Source organism: Poromitra crassiceps (genome assembly GCF_964638095.1).
Source record: "Poromitra crassiceps genome assembly, chromosome: 4".
In the NCBI taxonomy this organism is placed as follows: Eukaryota; Metazoa; Chordata; class Actinopteri; order Beryciformes; family Melamphaidae; genus Poromitra; species Poromitra crassiceps.
Window position 1 is genome coordinate 36472889 of NC_139626.1, and position 19543 is coordinate 36492431.

Sequence of the window (19543 nt, forward strand, 5' to 3'; positions counted from 1 at the left end):
ATTTGACATGCTATTTTAATAGCCTACTCAAAAATGCACCTCCCACTATACAGCAAAGAGAGGAGTCAATGTTTCTTGATATATGCCATTCAGATCAGTATAATTAGTCTAGTCATTAAGTTTGCTGATAATATTTCTATCATGTTAAGTCTGTGTCATGTTAACTGGTGTATTCAGAGCAAATAGGGAGATATAGAGCATTATCATCATGCTATATATCTCCCTCTTTGCTCTGAATGAGTGAGAAAAGGAGAAAATACTGAATAATTACATCACAACAGTATCCTAATGTTGATTTAAAATGAGATATTCCTCTAAATATGGCAAAAAAATGTAAAAAAAAAACACCCAAATTTTTTTCGGCGGGGCCCTTGCGGGCCCCACCGAGAGTCCCTTCCTCCCAGCACCCCCTGCTTAAAATGACTTCCAGCGGCCCTGAGTGCTGGTGCATATATCGACGTGTTGTGTGTGTATGTATGTGTGAGAGTGAGAGAGGTCAGGTCACAGAGAGAGAGAGAGAGAGAGATTGTGCCTGTGCATGTTTGTCCGATGTCGTCTAGTGATGATGGCGGCACTCCTTTTCTTTAAGCTTGGAGAATGTAACTTAACACCGTCTCGCCTGTGACTGTGAGAGAGCCAAGTCTCAGGGGGAAAGTGATCTCTCTCTCTCTCTCTCTCTCTCTCTCTCTCTCTCTCTCTCTCTCTCTCTCTCTCTCTCTCTCTCTCTCTCTGAGAAGCTTAGTCAGTGCTTCTCCCTTTTCTGTCAGCATCACTGACTGGAGAGGATAGAGGGGCGGAGTCAGGTGCCACTTGCTGTGAATCATTCCTGATCTCTGCGAGTGAGACAATAGGATTTAATAATCCATACAGTGTGTGGAGGAGTGGATCCTCCCGAGAAAACCATTTGTTTTTCAAGCGCATTATATCAAGAATAGAAACATCTCAGTGTATCAGCTGTAATTTGCTTCATATAGGAATACCATACTGCTTTTAGCCACAGTGTTACCTTGTCTATACTTTTTTTATTCAAAAATATTTTTTTCCCTCTGTTTTTTTTAATTAAGTTTGTTTTCCGGATGTTGTTATATCGTTTGTTTTCTCCTCAATTGTACTTGGCCAATTCCCCCTGCTGTCCCGGTCGTTGCGCCACCCCCTCTGCCGATCTGGGGAGAGTTGTAGACTAGCACATGCTTCCCCCAATACATTTGCAGTCGTCAGCTGCTTATTTTCACCTGGCAGCGAGGAGTTTCACCAGCAGGACGTAGCGTGTGGGAGGATCACGCTGTTCCCCCCAGTTCCCCTCCCCCCCAAAAACAGGTGCCACGACCAACCAGAGGAGGCACTAGTGCAACGACTAGTATACCACATAGCCTATACCCTTAATCCGGCTTCCGGAGGTAACACGGGATCTCGAATGTGCGACCCTCGTGTTGGTAGGCAGGGAATCAACCCGGACGCTCCTATGTTTCTGTATTTTCTTGTTTCTTGCAACCAATCTCACTAACACGGTGTCAAAGAAGCTCTCCTTCTCAAATTGAACACAACCAAAATGTATACATTGGATAACAAATTCCCCGCCCATCTCCCCCCTCCCCCCTTTCCATCAAGGAGATAATTTCATTTTAATAACAGTATGTCTGAGACAGCCTCCTGACAGTGTTCCATAAATCAACAGATCACAGGTCTTCTCCTCTCCTCGCTCCCTCTTACCCCCAAGACACTTTCCTCTCCTTCAGACGGTGACTCATCCTCCACCAATCAAAGAGCAGCACAAATGATCACTCACCTTGGACCTCCCTCGCTCTGATTTGCGCCTTTGATAAATGGTGTCTTTTCCCCACCTTTAATTGCACGCTCTTTTCATCTTAATTTGATGTTTGTTTCCTGTCGTTTATTTGGCCATGGCTGCGAGCGGGCTATAATTTCGACATCAGGGAAGTGGTTATGAATGACGAGCAGGTGGAATCTGCAGTGGGGATCGCACCACGAACACTCTCCTGACAAGTGACGAGGATTTTTTTTTTTATTATTATTTTTTAATCAAGTTTGGTTGTTTTTTTGTTTTTTCCCATTTTCTTCCCAATAGAGCTCAACAGTCATGTGACGTTTCTTGCCCCAGAAGTGAATTCCCCGTTCATTTTCTCCATAGACATTTAGAAAAATCCATATATGAGTTTTAAGGCTTGAACCAAGCCAACCAGTCTTCCAGAGAATCGCGAGTGACCATAAAACATTTCACTTTCATCAAAAACAAAAAATAAAACAAAAAATCAATTTTTTGTTCCCCCCCTGCATTTATTCAGTCATACGTCACATGAATGTTGAGCTCTATTGTACTTGGCCAATTCCCTTGCTGTCCCGGTCGTTGCTCCGCCCCCTCTGCAGATCTGCGGAGAGTTGTAGACTAGCACATACTTCCTCCAACACATGTGCCATCGCCAGCCGCTTCTTTTCACCTGACAGCGAGGAGTTTCACCAGCAGGACGTAGTGCGTGGGAGGATCATGCTATTCCGCCAGTCCCCCCCCCCCCCAGAACAGCCACCCCAACCGACCAGAGGAGGCGCTAGTACAGCAACCAGGACACATACCCCACCGGCTTCCCACCCGCAGACTACAGCCAATTGTGTTTGTAGGAATGTCTGACCAAGCCGGAAGTACCGCTGGGGGGAATTGAACCCGGCCGGGTCTCTGGCCCACGGTGGCAGGCGAGTGTCTTTTCCTCTACACCACCCAGATGCCCCATGACTTTAGGAATTGATACTGACAAATAATCAACCTCACTTGAGCAGCTTGACATGCACATGATCACACACACGCACATGCACACACACACACACACACACACACACACACACACACACACACACACACACACACACACACACACACACACACACACACACACACACAGCACAAAGAGCAACAGAGAGATAATTAGGGTAATTTCTGTTTGAAGTATTATGCATTGCAATGAAAATAGAACAGATAAAAGATGAGACAATAATAGATCTAAGGAGGACCTTGACTGATAAACTAAAAATGAGTGTTGTTCCACCAAAGACCATTTTGTTTGACACAATTCATATTACGTTCCAAACTGATATATTCTCTGAACCCATACTTTTACACAATATAAGTCTGAATCTGAAAACATGACAAAAATCAAAATATGCTAAATGCTTATTTTGTTCACCGGGACTTTGCCCACACCATCATGTACAGTATACGCCAACATATTTACAGTACGTTGTGCTTCAGTCTTGCGAGAAGATAAGGAATTGAAATCCGGTGATGATAAATTATGCTGTGTGTAGCTATATTCCTTCTATCTTATATAACACGCAAACTGTAGTAGCTAAAGTGAGAGACAACTGAATTCAGGTCACAGCACAGCAGGAGAGCTTCCTTTTCATGTGAGATCCAGAGGGGTCACTCTTATGAACTCATTAGCAGAGAAATGCTAATATAGCTCAGTTTTCTGTCTCTCTCTCTCTCTGCACTTGCAACTTTCCTGCTTATTTTAACATCGGGGGCTGCGACAGAGCTTCACTTGAGAAGATAATGTCTCTCGACGTCAAAGGAAAGTGCGTCGTGTGGTTATGACACCGCCGTGCTGCTCGTTAGAGAGCTTGTCATTTGTCGCCTCGTCATCAATTGACGGCTGGCATCACACTGAACTACAATCAGCACGCAACAAACAAAACCTTTCCTGATCTCTTTTTTTTGTTATATTGTCTTATTACCGATCAGCTATTGGACTAGCTCTAACGATTCGTTTGTTACAATATTGACAGGCTAACATGCACATCAGGATACTATAGCACAGTGAACTTGTGACCCTCTGAGTCCTCAGGCCTTCTCATCAGGAAGATGGACCTCTCTGCAGTGCTCTCTCATCATGCACTAATAAGTCTCCCTCACCCAGAATGCAAATCCTACCGCTATAAAGTTATTTAGGCAAATAGCCAAGTAGGGAAGAAATCGGTTAAAGTTGTCAGTGTCTTTTTTTGTATTTTTATTATTTTTAACAACCCGGAGGTTCTTCACAGTTCACATAGCTTTGTATACCTATGGCTAATTTTGACATTCTTGTAGCTGACCCTAAAAAGTTCCATTATATAATACGTAGATTAACAGATTAATATGCTGCCGAAATAAATAAATAAAATATAGGCCTATATTTGACAGAATTAAAAATGTATATTTGGTTTAGGTAGGCCCTATGTGTCATTTTATACACTGGATATATTCAGAATAGATCCAGTTCAGTTTATCCAACCAATTCAGTGTATCACTTTATGGCCTGAAATAAGATAATTTCTCTTTTTTCAGGCCATAAAGTGATGCACTGGTTCTATTCATTTTTAGCAATCCTATGCTAATGTAGCTAGCTACCGAAACACGCTGGATTAGCCTACATTTTTCTGATTTGCCATTTTGTAAATTAGAACCAAATTACAGGTCAATAATGGAAACGACAGGGACGAATACATTTTAATTAAACGAAGCCATATGTTGGCATTTATTGCTGTGCAGGCAGGTAGCAACTCAAGTTGTGCCAGAAAAAGTGGTGGAGAAAAGTGGAAAAAATTAAAGGCTAATTCAATTAAAGCATGACAGCAATGAAGTATAACCAACAGTTTGAATGTTGAGGCTACTGGGAAGGGAAACAGCCAGAGTTGATTGTATCGCGTATATTTTTTTTACAAGGCTGAAAACAAAAATAAAAATGTTTAAGGATTTCTAATGAAAGGTTTGGTTGTTCAGGTCTGACTGTGAAATCTTTCTAATTAACTCTCTCTCTCTGCTATGTGCTGTATATGTGTGGTGTGTGTATGTGCGCGTGTGTATGGGTGCGTGTGTGCGTGCGCGCGCTTTCCGCTATACTCTGGAATGCAGCCAGTCTCGGCTCTTTTGAATCCACACTCTGCTTCCAAAACCCAAAAGCCTTTGATCTTTTTTTTTCCTTACCCGGAAGAGAACCCCTTGCCTTCTCTCTCTCTCTCTCTCTCTCTCCCTCCCTCCCTCCCTCCCCCTCTCTCCTTCCCAACCTCCCCCCTAACCCCCCTCTCTCTCCCTCACCCTCTCCCTCTCTCAGCTGGGATGAACGCACACGTGGAAATGTTGGCCCGGCTCCACACTCGGACCAAATTTAGTCATACAAAGGCGAGGGCGCGCGAGGGGGGAGGAAGGGGCCGGGGGATGAAAGAGCCAGCCGCCGCAAGATCAAAGGCAGCCGCGGCTCCGCCCCGCTAACCCCACCTCCGCGCTTTATAAAGATCTGCCTCCCCATCCCAACTTTGATTCTCACGCAATCTCTCACACACTGCACACCAGCCACATGCTGAACCATCCACTCACTTTCTTTCCCTTGCGTTTCTTTTCTCACGAAACATTTGCGACTCTAGGAACATTTCTGTTTTGTTTGTCAGTCTTCCTTATTTGTATTTTCACACTGTATTAATTAGTTTATATTTATATAGACTAGGCAATGATAGGCCATTTTAAAAATATTTTTTCAATTGCAGCTGCTGATACAGACAGACAGACAGACAGACAGACAGACAGACAGACAGACAGACAGACAGACAGACAAGAACAACATCTTTCAATGATGAAAGATGTATCAGAGAGGGGTTTGTGGTTTACATGTGTCTGAAGGTCCTTACTTGACATGAAAAAGTTTAAGAACCCCTGACTGTATTGTTTCGTTAGACCTATATTACATTTCGTTATGTTGCCACTGTGGTATGAAAATTGACTGTATTTTATTTTAAGTCAGTGTTGTTTTGTTGAAAGGCAAAGAGGCAAAAATAATTAGGCTACTTTAGTTAAAATTCCAGATTAGCTCTCTCACATTGCCAGAAAACATAGAAAGCATTGAAACCATTTAGCCCACATACTGATGATGCAAAGTAATGAGAATATTTCCCCAAATTAGCATCCTTTTTAAAGTATTATTAATGAGATACAACCCCATTTCCAGCCAAATCCAAGCATTGCCACACAATATTTATACCCCATTTTTAAACCTGCGGTTTAAAAAAACCTGAGGATGATGATAATGATGATTATTATTTTACCTGTGATAATAAGATAGGCTACTGATCGTTGGAAATCGATATCCACTGCCATAGCCAATTCTAGATTAAATTCCACTTTTTAGGGATCAGCCAAGTTTTTATTATTATTATTATTATTGGTATTATTATTACTTTTTAATATTTTTATTTTGTTGTATTGTTTTTAACACATGACAGTGAGCGTGTCAGCTCCATCACTTCTCTCTCGCCCTGTCTGTCTGCCCATTTGTTGTGAGCTGTGTATAAAATCTCTCTCAGGAGTGTCAGTCGGTGTGGTGTCAATCAGAGCGCCGCTTCCCTTTCATCTCTCCTTCCTCCCACTGACTGAGGAGAGAGAGAGAGAGAGGAGGAGGAGGGGGAAAGACAGGAGCAGAGCTACATTACCAAACAGACACACTCCTTACATTATACTCTGAAGCAGTGTGGTGGGAGCAGTTGGGAAGTCGGTCCACGGCGTTTCCCCTCTATATCTTTTTTTGATTGTTTTATGACTTTTCCATGCGACCATCTTTAAGTGTTGGCGGCCTCAAGGATGTATATTTAAGTAGTGATTTCCTCCTCTACGTGTTAACTGTGTTCATAATCCTGCCAATTACAGACTTGCACATGCATCACAGTTAGCCCATAGATATAGCCTACCTTTTACCCACACAGACACTGTTTTTGTTTTGTTGCCTTTTCCTTCCTGACTTCACTTCCAAGGACACCCAACTCTTAAGAGGACCACTGGACACCAGGAAATATTTTTTTCCCACTTTTCTTACAAATGCACTTATTGCATTGTCTTACTTTTCACTGGACCATATCCGTCGTGGGCGTTATGTTTGATTGAAAACTAGTGATGCTATTTTTTTAACTCTTGGTTTTGTGGTTTCTGCCGCTGCTGAAGCGTGCATGCTGGTAATCCATTCTGACCCGAACATCGCTTATTTTTCGGGTCTGAATTAAGAGTGTGTCACGTTAATACTCGGGGAGAACGAAGGCGAAACGAGCCTGTTGCTTCGAAAACACACCGGCTGGCAGGCAGTGTTTGCACGCCGCTTCCTCACTCCAAAGGCGGACGTTCCCCCATTCGGTTTGGGGGAGTTTTCTCGGTAATTTTTCCTCGTGTTTGACTTTTTGGTGGACCGTGAAATAAACAGCAGACTCTTACCCCCCAAAAATGCCACAGTTATCGGGCAACGGTGGGGACCCGGAGCTTTGTGCCACAGACGAGATGATCCCATTCAAAGACGAGGGAGATCCGCAGAAAGAGCAGATCTTCGCCGAGCTCAGTCACTCGGAGGAGGAGTGCGACCTGGCAGACATCAAGTCTTCTCTGGTCAACGAGTCGGAGATCAGCCCCAACAGCCACAGCCACAGCCACGATGTGAGTAGCCTGTTTGCGGAGGGGGGAGAGGTGAGGGTGGGTATCAACTTGACCCCCATCACAGACAATCAGCTGCCAATGTCAACAAAAGTTGTGTTCATTTAAAGACCCTGATTTCAATGAACTTGAAAGTGTTTCATAACTAATGATCTGTGCTATTAATTTACCTCATATTTATGTCAGCTGCTCCACCAAGAGACAAACGACAATGACAATATAAATTCCCTAAAGACCCTACATCTTCATGTAGCCAAACCCTTTCACCCTTATGAAGTATCAGGCTAAAATTAGTGTCAAATGAGTTCAGGTGTGTTTTACCCTCCACAGCATCACTGAACATAAATTTGGTTTATGATGGAAAATAACCAGCACTGCAGCCCACAATAATGTCACTGACACCACTGAAAGTTTGCAGAGCCAGGTCTACCAAGGTCTGCACAAACGCAGATTCAAAGTGCTTCGCTGGTTAAATGTAGACATCCCAGGCTAATCCCCTTGTTTGGAGACACTTCATCTAGACTCTCTCAATGAAATTGTGTGTGGAATTAGGATTGAGGAGGGCCCATGACATTTATGATGAGCTGTAAGAATAAGGCCTTGTGAGCAGCCTGTGATGAATGGGCTAATAGCCATGTTTACTTTGCTATAGCCCTTATCAGCTGTAAACACAGGCTCATACTACACGTGGTTTAAAACAAAACAAAATGACATAATTATAAACCCATAAAATTAAACCTAAACACAGAGATGGTATCAATTTATTTTGTTGCTAGGATGTGATGGTTTACCATTTTCATATTATTGTAATTGTAATGATAATTAATATTATTGTAGGGGTCCATTAACAGTCTTGATAAATAATATTGACATGTTTTGGGGCTGATACTTATATTCTGCACATTTAAAATGATGTTTTTATTAAATTTTTCCTTCATTCATCCATGAAATGAAAGATATTAAGAGGCAGGATGAAGACGGAGGGAGGTCTATTGAGAGAAAATGTATAAATGTGTTGAATCAATTGTTTATGTCACTTGCATAAAACAACCTTAATGGAAGAATTATGAATGTTACATTTATGTTTTCTAAATGATTACTAAGTGATTGACTCTCGTTACTGCTGTCTAACATTCCATAATCACATAGACATAGATGGCGTTTGATTAATAATGACACACACACACACACACACACACACACACACACACAAACACACACACACACACAGCTATATGACTGGCAAAATTGGTATTTAATTTCCTCTGCCTCGATATTGTCCCTCTCCTCCTATGCGGAGTTCAGGATGCAGGATCCAGCACCCGCATCCCAAAGTTATAGTTGGCTATTTGTCATTAACCACAGTGCTTATGGAATTTGGGTACCTCCTGACTGTACACAGTCGCTAATAATAACAAACGTCATACAGACTCGTGAGACGGAGGCTGAATGTTAATTAGGAATCCAGTGGAGTTCCCAGACTCAGCTTGAAGCCATCCTGAGGGGTCTGAACTCCAAAAGGTCGTCTTCTTACCAATTTGGATTCCAAAAAGAGAAAGGAAATGGATGTGGGATTTTTTTATTTATTTTTGGGTGGGGGTGAAAAAACGCTCTGCACCATTTCCTCTTTCACAGGATGATTTTATTTCACTTTCCACAGAGCTTTTTTAATTTCTAGAGCACATAGTGTTTATTTGTTTGAATTTAGACGGGGGCTTAAACCGAGTGATGGAAATGAGAGTGGACCTATGGTATTGAAAACAAGTTAATTTCTAAGCTCCTTAAGGACATGAAGCTTAATTAAGTGGTTATTTTGAAGCTTTGATGCAGGCTGCTCCATCACCCCTCTGTAGACTGTGCGTGTGTGTGTGTGTGTGTGTGTGTGTGTGTGTGTGTGTGTGTGTGTGTGTGTGTGTGTGTGTGTGTGTGTGTGTGTGTGTGTGTGTGCGCGTGTGTGTGTGCGTGCGTGTGCGTGTGTGTGTGCACGTTGGTGCTTGTGCTGCTTGGTGACAAGCGAAAGGGACGGCACGGGTCCCAGCAGTGTTGCTGAGTGTCTGACCATATCAGAGTGACTGTGTGTGTAACTGTGCTTGAAGGCCTTCATAATTGATTCACCATAATTTGTATGTTTTTCCACAGGCAGCTAGACAGTCCCAAATACCGCAAGATTCATATCACGAAAAACACAGAGACCATCCGGACAATGGTAAGTGACACAGCCGTGAGCAAAAAGCTCGTTCAGTCAGCATGCTTTATAGAAGTGGTTCTCAACGTCGGGTCCTGGGTTACCACCAGGGGTCCTTGAGGGGGTTCCAGGGGGTCCCCAGTCAATTGCTGAATTGTTAAATTCAGCATTATTTCATTTTCAAGAAGTTAACACAATTAGAGAGCATAGATTAATTACTATGTTGATCTTAATTTCACTGTCATCGATCTACCTACAATACAGATATTAATGGAATTCTGGACAAAATCATATCTAACAATCATTTAACAATTTGGGTCCAAGACATCTCCTCATTCCGCGGCTTTAATGTGTACAAAATTAGGGGCCCTTCATATGAAAAGGGTAACAATCCCTGCTTTATAGGAGATCACCAGTAAAAATCAACTACAGCAGATTTAAAGATTTATTCCTTATAGCTGGAGAACAGAGGTGAAAAAGCCGCCCCCTCCATACAGAAGTGATCAGTCACACTGTTGGTCCTGTTCTTATCAGCCTCCCTGTTTCTGCTGCTCAGAGACAGATCATCTAGTCAGAACATGCCATACCCTCATGGACACAGCTACCTGTTACCTACCTGGTAGATGGTGGTGCCTGCAGACGAGAAAAACAAAACAAATACTCCAGAGAGAGTAGGGTAGAGGACGAATATGAGCTTTCCTAATTTTGAAATTTGGCAATGATTCTGTGGTAAATACAGCATGATTTAGAAAAGCTGCATATCTGCTATTCAAACATCTTCGAAACCAGAGAAAATAATTCAAAATCACATTTAGTGTATTGACTAAGGGTGTCCAAAAAAATCGATTCATTTAAGAATCGTGATTCTTATCTTCCACGATTCTGAATCGATTCTATTTTCATGTATTTGTATTTCTTTGTATTAGGCCTACTTTAACTTATTTTTCTTGAAGTCACTGAGAACTGAGAAATACTAAGACGTTTTTATTCGTTCAAGTTTAGCATGAATAAATGTTACCTTTTGTCTCCGGTTTGCATTTGTGTGTACTGTGTTTACATTATTGCAATGAGTTGATACAACTTTCCAAAAAACAACAACATAATCCTATACACTTTATTCAGGTTTCATGCCATAATTTGCTACACCGCCTTTCTTAGCACACAGCGGAGTGGAGTACAGTAGATCCTCTGGAGTAGATCCTGAAATCCCCCTATGTACTGAATCGAGAAACGATTTTGGAATTAGGCCTGCATCGGTTAATTGATTTCCTATTAATCGCGGTTTAAGACGTCACGGTTTTGTAACCGTAAGGGCTCAGCTACACCGAGATTATGGACATTATGGTACTGTGGAAGTTAAAGGGACATATGGTACTGTGGAAGTTAAAGTGACAATATGGTACTGTGGAAGTTAAAGGGACATGATGGTACTGTGGAAGTTAAAGGGACATTATGGTACTGTGGAAGTTAAAGGGACATTATGGTACTGTGGAAGTTAAAGGGACATTATGGTACTGTGGAAGTTAAAGGGACATTATGGTACTCTGGAAGTTAAAGGGACATTATGGTACTGTGGAAGTTAAAGGGACATTATGGTACTGTGGAAGTTAAAGGGACATTGTGGTACTGTGGAAATTAAAGGGACATTATGGTACTGTGGAAGTTAAAGGGACATTATGGTACTGTGGAAGTTAAAGGGACATTATGGTACTGTAGAAGTTAAAGGGACATTATGGTACTGTGCAAGTTAAAGGGACATTATGGTACTGTGCAAGTTAAAGGGACATTATGGTACTGTGGAAGTTAAAGGGACATTATGGTACTGTGGAAGTTAAAGGGACATTATGCTACTCTGGAAGTTGAAGGGACATTATGGTACTATGGAAGTTAAAGGGACATTATGGTACTGTGGAAGTTAAAGGGACATTATGGTACTGTGGAAGTTAAAGGGACATTATGGTACTGTGGAAGTTAAAGGGACATTATGGTACTGTGGAAGTTAAAGGGACATTATGGTACTGTGGAAGTTAAAGGGACATTATGGTACTGTGGAAGTTAAAGGGACATTATGGTACTGTGGAAGTAAAAGGGACATTATGGTGCTGTGGAAGTTAAAGGGACATTATGGTAGTGTGGAAGTTAAAGGGACATATGGTACTGTGGAAGTTAAAGGGACATTATGGTAGTGTGGAAGTTAAAGGGACATTATGGTACTGTGGAAGTTAAAGGGACATTATGGTACTGTGGAAGTTAAAGGGACATTATGGTACTCTGGAAGTTGAAGGGACATTATGGTAGTGTAGACGTTAAAGGGACATTATGGTACTGTGGAAGTTTAAGGGACATTCTACTAACAGTAGAGTGAATATTGTAAACACATCATCATGGGCGAGATTGCGGCGTAAATTATCCCTAGTGTTGTGAAATAAATTAATGCATAATAATCGTGAAACCGTGATTTTTCCACATACTATAATCGTACTATCAAAATTGCATCCCTATTTGGAATTGGGGTATCGTTATTCAATCTAAATTTGATTTTGATTCGAATTGTGACCCCAGGCCCAGGAATCGGAATCGAATCAAATCGTGAGATACCAAAAAAATCACACCCCTAAATATTGACTGATATTTGTCATTATGAAATATATCGAATAAACCATTTACCCCAGTGTGTCAGCTCTTTGGTTGCAGTTCCATACGCAACGTGTTGCTGCTGCACAAAGCTCGCTGGTCTCTCTTGGATTGTGACCCCGTTGCCACAGGTCATGACCAGAGCCTTGGGGAGGAGCCCAGGTCATGACCCGGGCCTTGAGGAGGAGCCCAGGTCATGACCCGGGCCTTGAGGAGGAGCCCAGGTCATGACCCGGGCCTTGAGGAGGAGCCCAGGTCATGACCCGAGCCTTGAGGAGGAGTGCGTCTCCTCTTTGTTCCCCTTTCACTCCTGAGTAGGGTCCCCTCAAACCAAACACTGACCTTCTCCACAACAACCACCATGTTGCCATCAGGCTATATGACAAACCCCCCCCCCCCCCCCCCCGCCCCTCCTGTCTTACGCAGTTGAGTGGTGAGTGGCGCTGTATTGGGGCCTCTTGCATAAAGGCCCCCTCTTAGGTCAAAGACATGGAGGAACAGTTGGGGCGTCTCCTGTTTTGACACAGTCTGTATGTTCTTCTAATTGATGCTAATTGGCACAGAGGGGCTCCATTGTTCCTCTATATAATACGGCCCTCCTCTCCAAGACGGGATGAAAGGGCACAAACAAAGGGCAGAGGCAAAATATGGCACACACACACACACACACACACACACACACACACACGGGTTAAAGCGATCGGCGGCGATATCATTACCGCATCCAAAAAAGGCAGGCCGACTTTGTGTTGTGGGATCTGCTTTGTTGTTGTAACTCGCCTCTAGGAAAACATTAATAATATATTTTTTTATTGTATTTAAAACCCCCGATATCGAGATTTGAAGGGTTTTGATGTTGGTGAATTACAAATGGCTTAATCTATGCAGCTGTTGATGTACTGAGCTTCAGACAGCTGTAACTGAACCGCATGTCAACAGCACACTGACGTACAGTGTGTGTCTTATCCCACTTTGAACAGGAAAGCACCAAGACATGTACGGTAAAGCCCATCCGTACTCGGGCTACCCAGGCTACCCTATCATGATGACCACCATGACCAACGACTCCTACATGAACAACGGGTCACTCTCGCCGCCCATGGTCAGAACGGTCAGTATCGCCTCCTTTTTCCGCCAGTTGTTTCATTACTTACTTGAACTCAAACTGTATTTTTCCATAGCAAAACCTCAAGTGCATGAAATGCTGTTGATGATTCAAACAAATCCATAAGCTTAAAGCTGAGACTAAAGCACATGAAAATGCACCTAAACACCAGGTAAATAAAACAAATATCAGTAACATGTCAGCCTCTCAGTCAGTCAAGCTGTTGACAAGAGCCAAGTAGAGCTAGTGTCTCAAATAGTTTTCAGAGGGAACGGCATATAATGAATCAGTCAAATCACCCGCTGACACAATCCAGGGCCGTTGTAGGAATGGATTGAGAAATTGCAATGGGTTTATTGTCGTGACATCCCAGTAAGGAGTCGGACAGTAAGGATATAAACACCATATTTAGATGTTATCAAAGCTCTTAATATGAGCAGTCTACATAAATAAAGACATTTTAATTCAAGAAATGAATGCCTTTGATTTCACTATCAAGCATCACATTTGGTTTAAAGTATCACAGGTTTATTGAGGAAAGAAATATAAACAATTTATACAATTTATACCTGAAGCCAAGAATCTGGCATCAAAACCGACAACATTTTAGCTCATTATTTTGTTAATATGGGGTTTATTGTGAAGAAAAGTTGGTGTGAAAAAGTATGCTCATGTAATGCTTCAAATCACTGCAATGTCACTATATAATTCATATATATTAAATAATCTTGCCCATTCGTGTGTGTGTGTGTGTGTGTGTGTGTGTGTGTGTGTGTGTGTGTGTGTGTGTGTGTGTGTGTGTGTGTGTGTGTGTGCGTGTATGTGCATGTGAGTGTGTGCGCACGTGCTGCTGTTGTGTGTTGCGTCTCGGAGCAATAGCTAGCCCAGCGCTATGTACCCAGCGCTGTTGTGACCCGTTGCCCTGACAACCATTATGTGACTCCTGGAAAGCGAATGCCTGCCATACTTTCCAGCAGATTAACATGAGATATATAGTATTCCTCATCTTGTTCAAATCTGAAGTGATGCATGTCTGCATGGCCAAAGTAAGCCCTCTTATTAGCCGAGTAGGCCTAAAAGCAACATGGCCGCTCTGCAGAGGAGTTTACAGGGACCGTCCAGGGGTGCCGTCGTCGCATGTTGCTGCAAACATACGTCCCCGTAACGGTATTAATTTCAGGCCAGCTGCAGGTCCCTCACTGGCGGCTTCCTGTGTCTGTCCCGTTTGCTAATTTCCCCTAGCGAGACAGACACAAAACGCAGGGCACACTAGCAGCTGTCCACCCTAATCCTGTTTTGTGTACGGGCGTGTGTCTGTGTTGCACTTGGGAAGACACCAGCCTCCAGTCTGGCTGTGGTTCGGTGCCTCCCAAAGCCCGTCCATACGCCCCGCTAGTCTGTGGAGAGACACCCGCGCACGGTGTCGCAGAACTAAAGACTCTGGCTTCTTTATGCCTACGGTATTTGTCGGTTTCATCAGGGCACACTGGTGACATGTGAGTTCTGTGTAATTATTATGATCAGCTTTCAGAAACAGATGTGATTATTGTTGGGGGCAGACGCAACTCTATCAGGGAATGATGTTCAAATTGCATTGCCTCCCCTTTGCCAAAGTTGCAGAGAGTGAAAGTATGCGACATAGTGGAGAAAACTCCAGGCAGATTGCCTTGTGATTTGCCCTCTCAACTTTACAAATAGAAACGTTTGCGAGGTGTGTGTGCTGTTTTCCAAATTATTTTTTTTAGGCCTTATTTTCTTGCGAATTTCATCGTCTATTCCATTGTCGGCAGCGACAAACGTGTGGAGATCTGTATGGCGACCAGCTGACCGTCCTGGAGGAAATTGCCCCTCAATGCAGATGAATGAGGCCCGGGCAGTTAGGCAGCTTACTCGCTGCCAAAACTTTTAAAGACTCTCTTTCATTTCATTCACCGCGGCTGCTTTTCTTTCACCCAATTTTCTCCCTCGCCCTGTCTTCAATAAAACGGTAGTCATTTTTATATACGTTTCTCTCACTTATCCAATCAAAAGAGCCGGGGCTTGGTGGAGGGGGATCACGGCACATGAGTCCCGGAGCTTTCTCCCTGGATGTCAGGCTCGCTGCTGCCTCTGCTGCTGGCCACCGCAGCCACAGTATCTGCAGGCCTGGGATCAGTTTTCACCCAGATCAAAGGCACATTCTCTCTTTCATTCTCTTCCATCCCCCCGCCCCCCACCGCCGCCCCCCAATCCCAGCAGTTTAGATTGATTTCCATTGACCATGACATTCCTGCACATGCCGCCCAGCCACGCCGGAGCTGTTGGGAGTTGCTGATTGTCAGCAGATTTGAGGGGTTCTTCTAGCGAGCTGATGAGCTGAGAGTTTGGTGTGAAGAAAGGCCGTTGTGTAAAGTCGCGCAGAAGCTTGATGTCTGTTTAACGCAGCACGTGGGCCGCCATTAAGAGCGGTGTGTCTCGACGACGTCAATGCGCAGGTGATTCCGTAAAGCTCTAGGTGTTTATGAGATGTCGAATCTGCAGGGAAGTTGATGCGTGGATACAAAACGTCTCGTTAGTCTCGTTAGTCTCGTTAGTCGGGAATTGTTGAAGAGCCAACATCATTCATCTTTATAGTTTCTCCTCTTAAAGGAACGGCATTCAAGAGGACATCAAACATTTGATCCTGTGACTCTAGTTCATTTGCATTTCACCTCAGACAAGACAGGACACTGCTTTCAAGTCTGAAATGTACCTAGATTTGCTAGAAAGATGAATAACATTTCACCTTTTCGCCAACTAGGGTGCCGCTAGATGATGTCACTAGGGTGACTGTACAGCCATATGATAGAGTCATATGAGCAAATGTTTCATGTGCTCTTTAAAGGAATTAGGTTTAGCTGGAGTCTAGAGCTGGCAGCTACTTAGCCAAATGTAGTTTGACCAGATCATCACATATACCCCTTTCACACAGAGGTCGGACCGGGGTTATTCCCAGGACAGGTTGATGTTCTGCCTGAAAGGGTTGACCCGGGTCGGCTTGGCGGACCAGGGTCAGACCCGGGTTGATTTCAGTGTGAATGGCTCCACTCGGGTTGCTATTTTTAATTAGAGCTGGGTATTGGTTCAAATTTCAAGAATCGATTCGATTCCGATTCACAAGGTTGCGAATCGATTCATTTCGATTTGATTCGATTCCGATTTGATCGATTTCAATATGTTTCAAAATGTTTTTTGATCTGTACCCTGAATTACATGTCCAGTTATGTAACACAGGGGTTCCCAACCAGCCAAGTAGATACACGGGTAAAAAAAGTTGCAGACCTGTTGTCAATTTTAATGGTTTTAGTTGCACATATATTTACTCACCAGGTGGTGACAAAGGGTAAATAACAGCCTTTTCATCTGTCAATAAAGACACTTTCACAATTATGCACAGTGATTTGATTTCAGCCTATATAATTTCTAAAAGTAGATATTAATGATCAAACATTTCCATTCATGTAGCCTACAGTATTTGTTTTTGTTTCAACTACAAACATAAATAAACGTCAACTTGAAACTATGTTTCAACTACCACACACAGCATCATATTTTAGCCTGTTTATTAACACATTGAATGCCAGCCATGTTTTCATTCCTGTAGGTAAGTTGTGCCAGGGGTGTTTTTGACGATTCTGGCTCATTTTAGAACAGCCGAGGATTCTTTTCTGTTAAGAATTCATGAACAGCAATTATCTAAAAATAACTAATAGAATGTGTGCTTTCTCTGTCTAAAAGAGTTAGTTTGCAGAGTTAGTAGTTATGTAGATATTAGCCGTTGAGTACAGCATGGTTTCAGCGTCTGGAAATTTATTCAGAGATAAATGGCTTTTTGTGAAACAGTCACTTTAACCATTCATTTTTGGCATCAGTAAGACCGTCAGACATTCTAAACAATAGTTTTGAACAGTAATTTCCTCCATAACAACAGGAAACACCCCTCTCATTCAAACTCCTCCCTCCGTGTGTCTTCTCCTCCTTCCTCCTGGCTGTACAGCGGGCGTGTCAGAAGCGCTTTTGCTGCTGCCTGCCTGTGTGCCTGCCTGCCTGCTTGCCTGCGTGCGGACGCTCCTTGTGCGAGTCAAGATGGGCCGGGGAATGCGTGGGCGATGGGCAGATGTTGATTCTGGCCTTTCTGAGGTGTTTCAAAGTGTGTTTCACCTATGATCTATTTTGCAAATCGCTCTCCGCTCTCTGTGTGCTGCTGCCGGTGCGCGGCCGCTCTCAGGCAAGACAAGTCTTGAATGGATTACTGTAAAATCGCGTCGCCATTTCCTTGAATGGCTTGCTACCGCGGTGTGTGTGTGTGTGTGTGTGTGTGTGTGTGTGTGTGTGTGTGTGTGTGTGTGTGTGTGTGTTCGCGCGTTGCTGCGCGGCTCTGGGGGGAAGGGATCTCTGTCCGTTCTGTGTGTGTGTCTCGGGCTTCTGACTGTAAAATCGCCATCGAAGAGGCGGCTGCTTTTGGTCCCGTGGCTTTTGGGTCCCATGGCTGTGGCTTCTCTCGGTCTCTGTCGCCACTTAGTGGTCGGTAAAATAGATTACACACATGCTCTTGCTCCAAATAGTTATCTCAAAGATGTAAAAGGGGTTGATTGATGTCCCTCCGTCAAAAAAAAAAAATCTTTATGTAAGACGAGTTAGTCCGTCCTTGGCACTTAAGCGCTGGATTATGTAAGACGAGTTAGGTCGTCTATGGCACTTAATGTGTTAAAAAAAAAAAAAAAAATTTTTAAATCGATCTCTGGACATACTGTATGAATCGATAATCGAGGATTAAAATAAAAATCGATTAAAAATCGGAGAAACGATTTTTTGAACCCAGCCCTATTTGTAATGCTCATGTTGTGTTATGCTTCTCTCTCAGGGTGTGACTCAGGTCCTGTCTGACTTGTCATGACCGTGTATGAACCCGTGCTGACTGACTTGACAAAAGAAGGGTTGAACACGGGTCAAGTAACCCTGGTCCGACACGGGTCGTTGGCCTAAAAGGGGTAATAGTTCTTCAGTGTGGACTAACCGTATTCATATTACTCATTCATCTTTTTATAGCCGTCTCCCACAGTAGCATATTGTGAGGATTTGGAGATGCATATTGGATTATGTAAAGGGACTTGTCCATGTGTGAGGGTTCCTATTTCCTGCTGTCGTAGCCTTAGGGCCGGCGTGTACAAACCTCCTCAAGAGAGGCTTCTGTTCACCATGGCCTCTGTGTCGCTGTGACTGTTTGGATTGACAGAATCGTGTTTTGACTTGATTCTGCGCAGAATCATCAAAATGCCTCCCATACTGTCAACTCACGTAGACAGTCTCCCATACTGTCAACGCACGTAGACAGTCTCCCATACTGTCAACGCACGTAGACAGTCTCCCATACTGTCAACTCACGTAGACAGTCTCCCATACTGTCAACGCACGTAGACAGTCTCCCATACTGTCATCTCACGTAGACAGTCTCCCATACTGTCAACGCACGTAGACAGTCTCCCATACTGTCAACGCACGTAGACAGGCTCCCATACTGTCAACGCAGGTAGACAGTCTCCCATACTGTCAACGCAGGTAGACAGTCTCCCATACTGTCAACGCAGGTAGACAGTCTCCCATACTGTCAACTCACGTAGACAGTCTTGGTTTGTTGTTTGAAAGAAGAGAGGGTCACTCACTGCCTAAAGGGGGTTTGCGTTATCTTAATAAGTGGTCAATTAGGCTCCCAAATCAAGTCAGGATTTGCAAGCTGTAGCTACTTCATAAAGGTCACCGATGTACATGTGATAAGGCAGTACGTACGTACGTGACCTGAAACTGAAATCCATTCTGAGAGCATATAATCGCTGTCTAGACTAATCGTTCAATTTTTTCTTTCAATTCTTTTCTTTCTAACATCAGTTTAAGGATTACATGGTCTTCTATAGGTTGAGAAGATTCTACGACCCCTAGGCTCATAAAATCCTTTCAAACCTCACTGGATACTGGAACGTGAAGAATGCATGGTTGACAAGATCAAAACAAAGCTGTGGTCCTTAGTTCCTGAGCGGTTGACATTTTGGAGATACAAGGACTTCTCCGCACAATGAAGATGTTTTGGCGATCTTGAACTGTGTCAGTAGAACAGTCTTTATGGTCTTTGGGCAGCAGCTTGAGGAGAAGGATG

General features: G+C 43.3%; 1 protein-coding gene across 1 annotated transcript in view; it reads left to right on the forward strand.

Moving 5' to 3' along the window:
- Positions 1-6815: 6815 nt before the first annotated feature.
- lef1 (lymphoid enhancer-binding factor 1) overlaps positions 6816-19543 on the forward strand; it is a 68512-nt gene continuing 55784 nt past the window's right edge. The window contains exons 1-3 of the mRNA XM_083634588.1: positions 6816-7453; positions 9590-9656; positions 13250-13380. Of these exons, the coding sequence (XP_083490714.1) occupies positions 7247-7453; positions 9590-9656; positions 13250-13380 (405 nt within the window). The 5' untranslated portion in view covers positions 6816-7246. The remainder of the gene's footprint in view (positions 7454-9589; positions 9657-13249; positions 13381-19543) is intronic.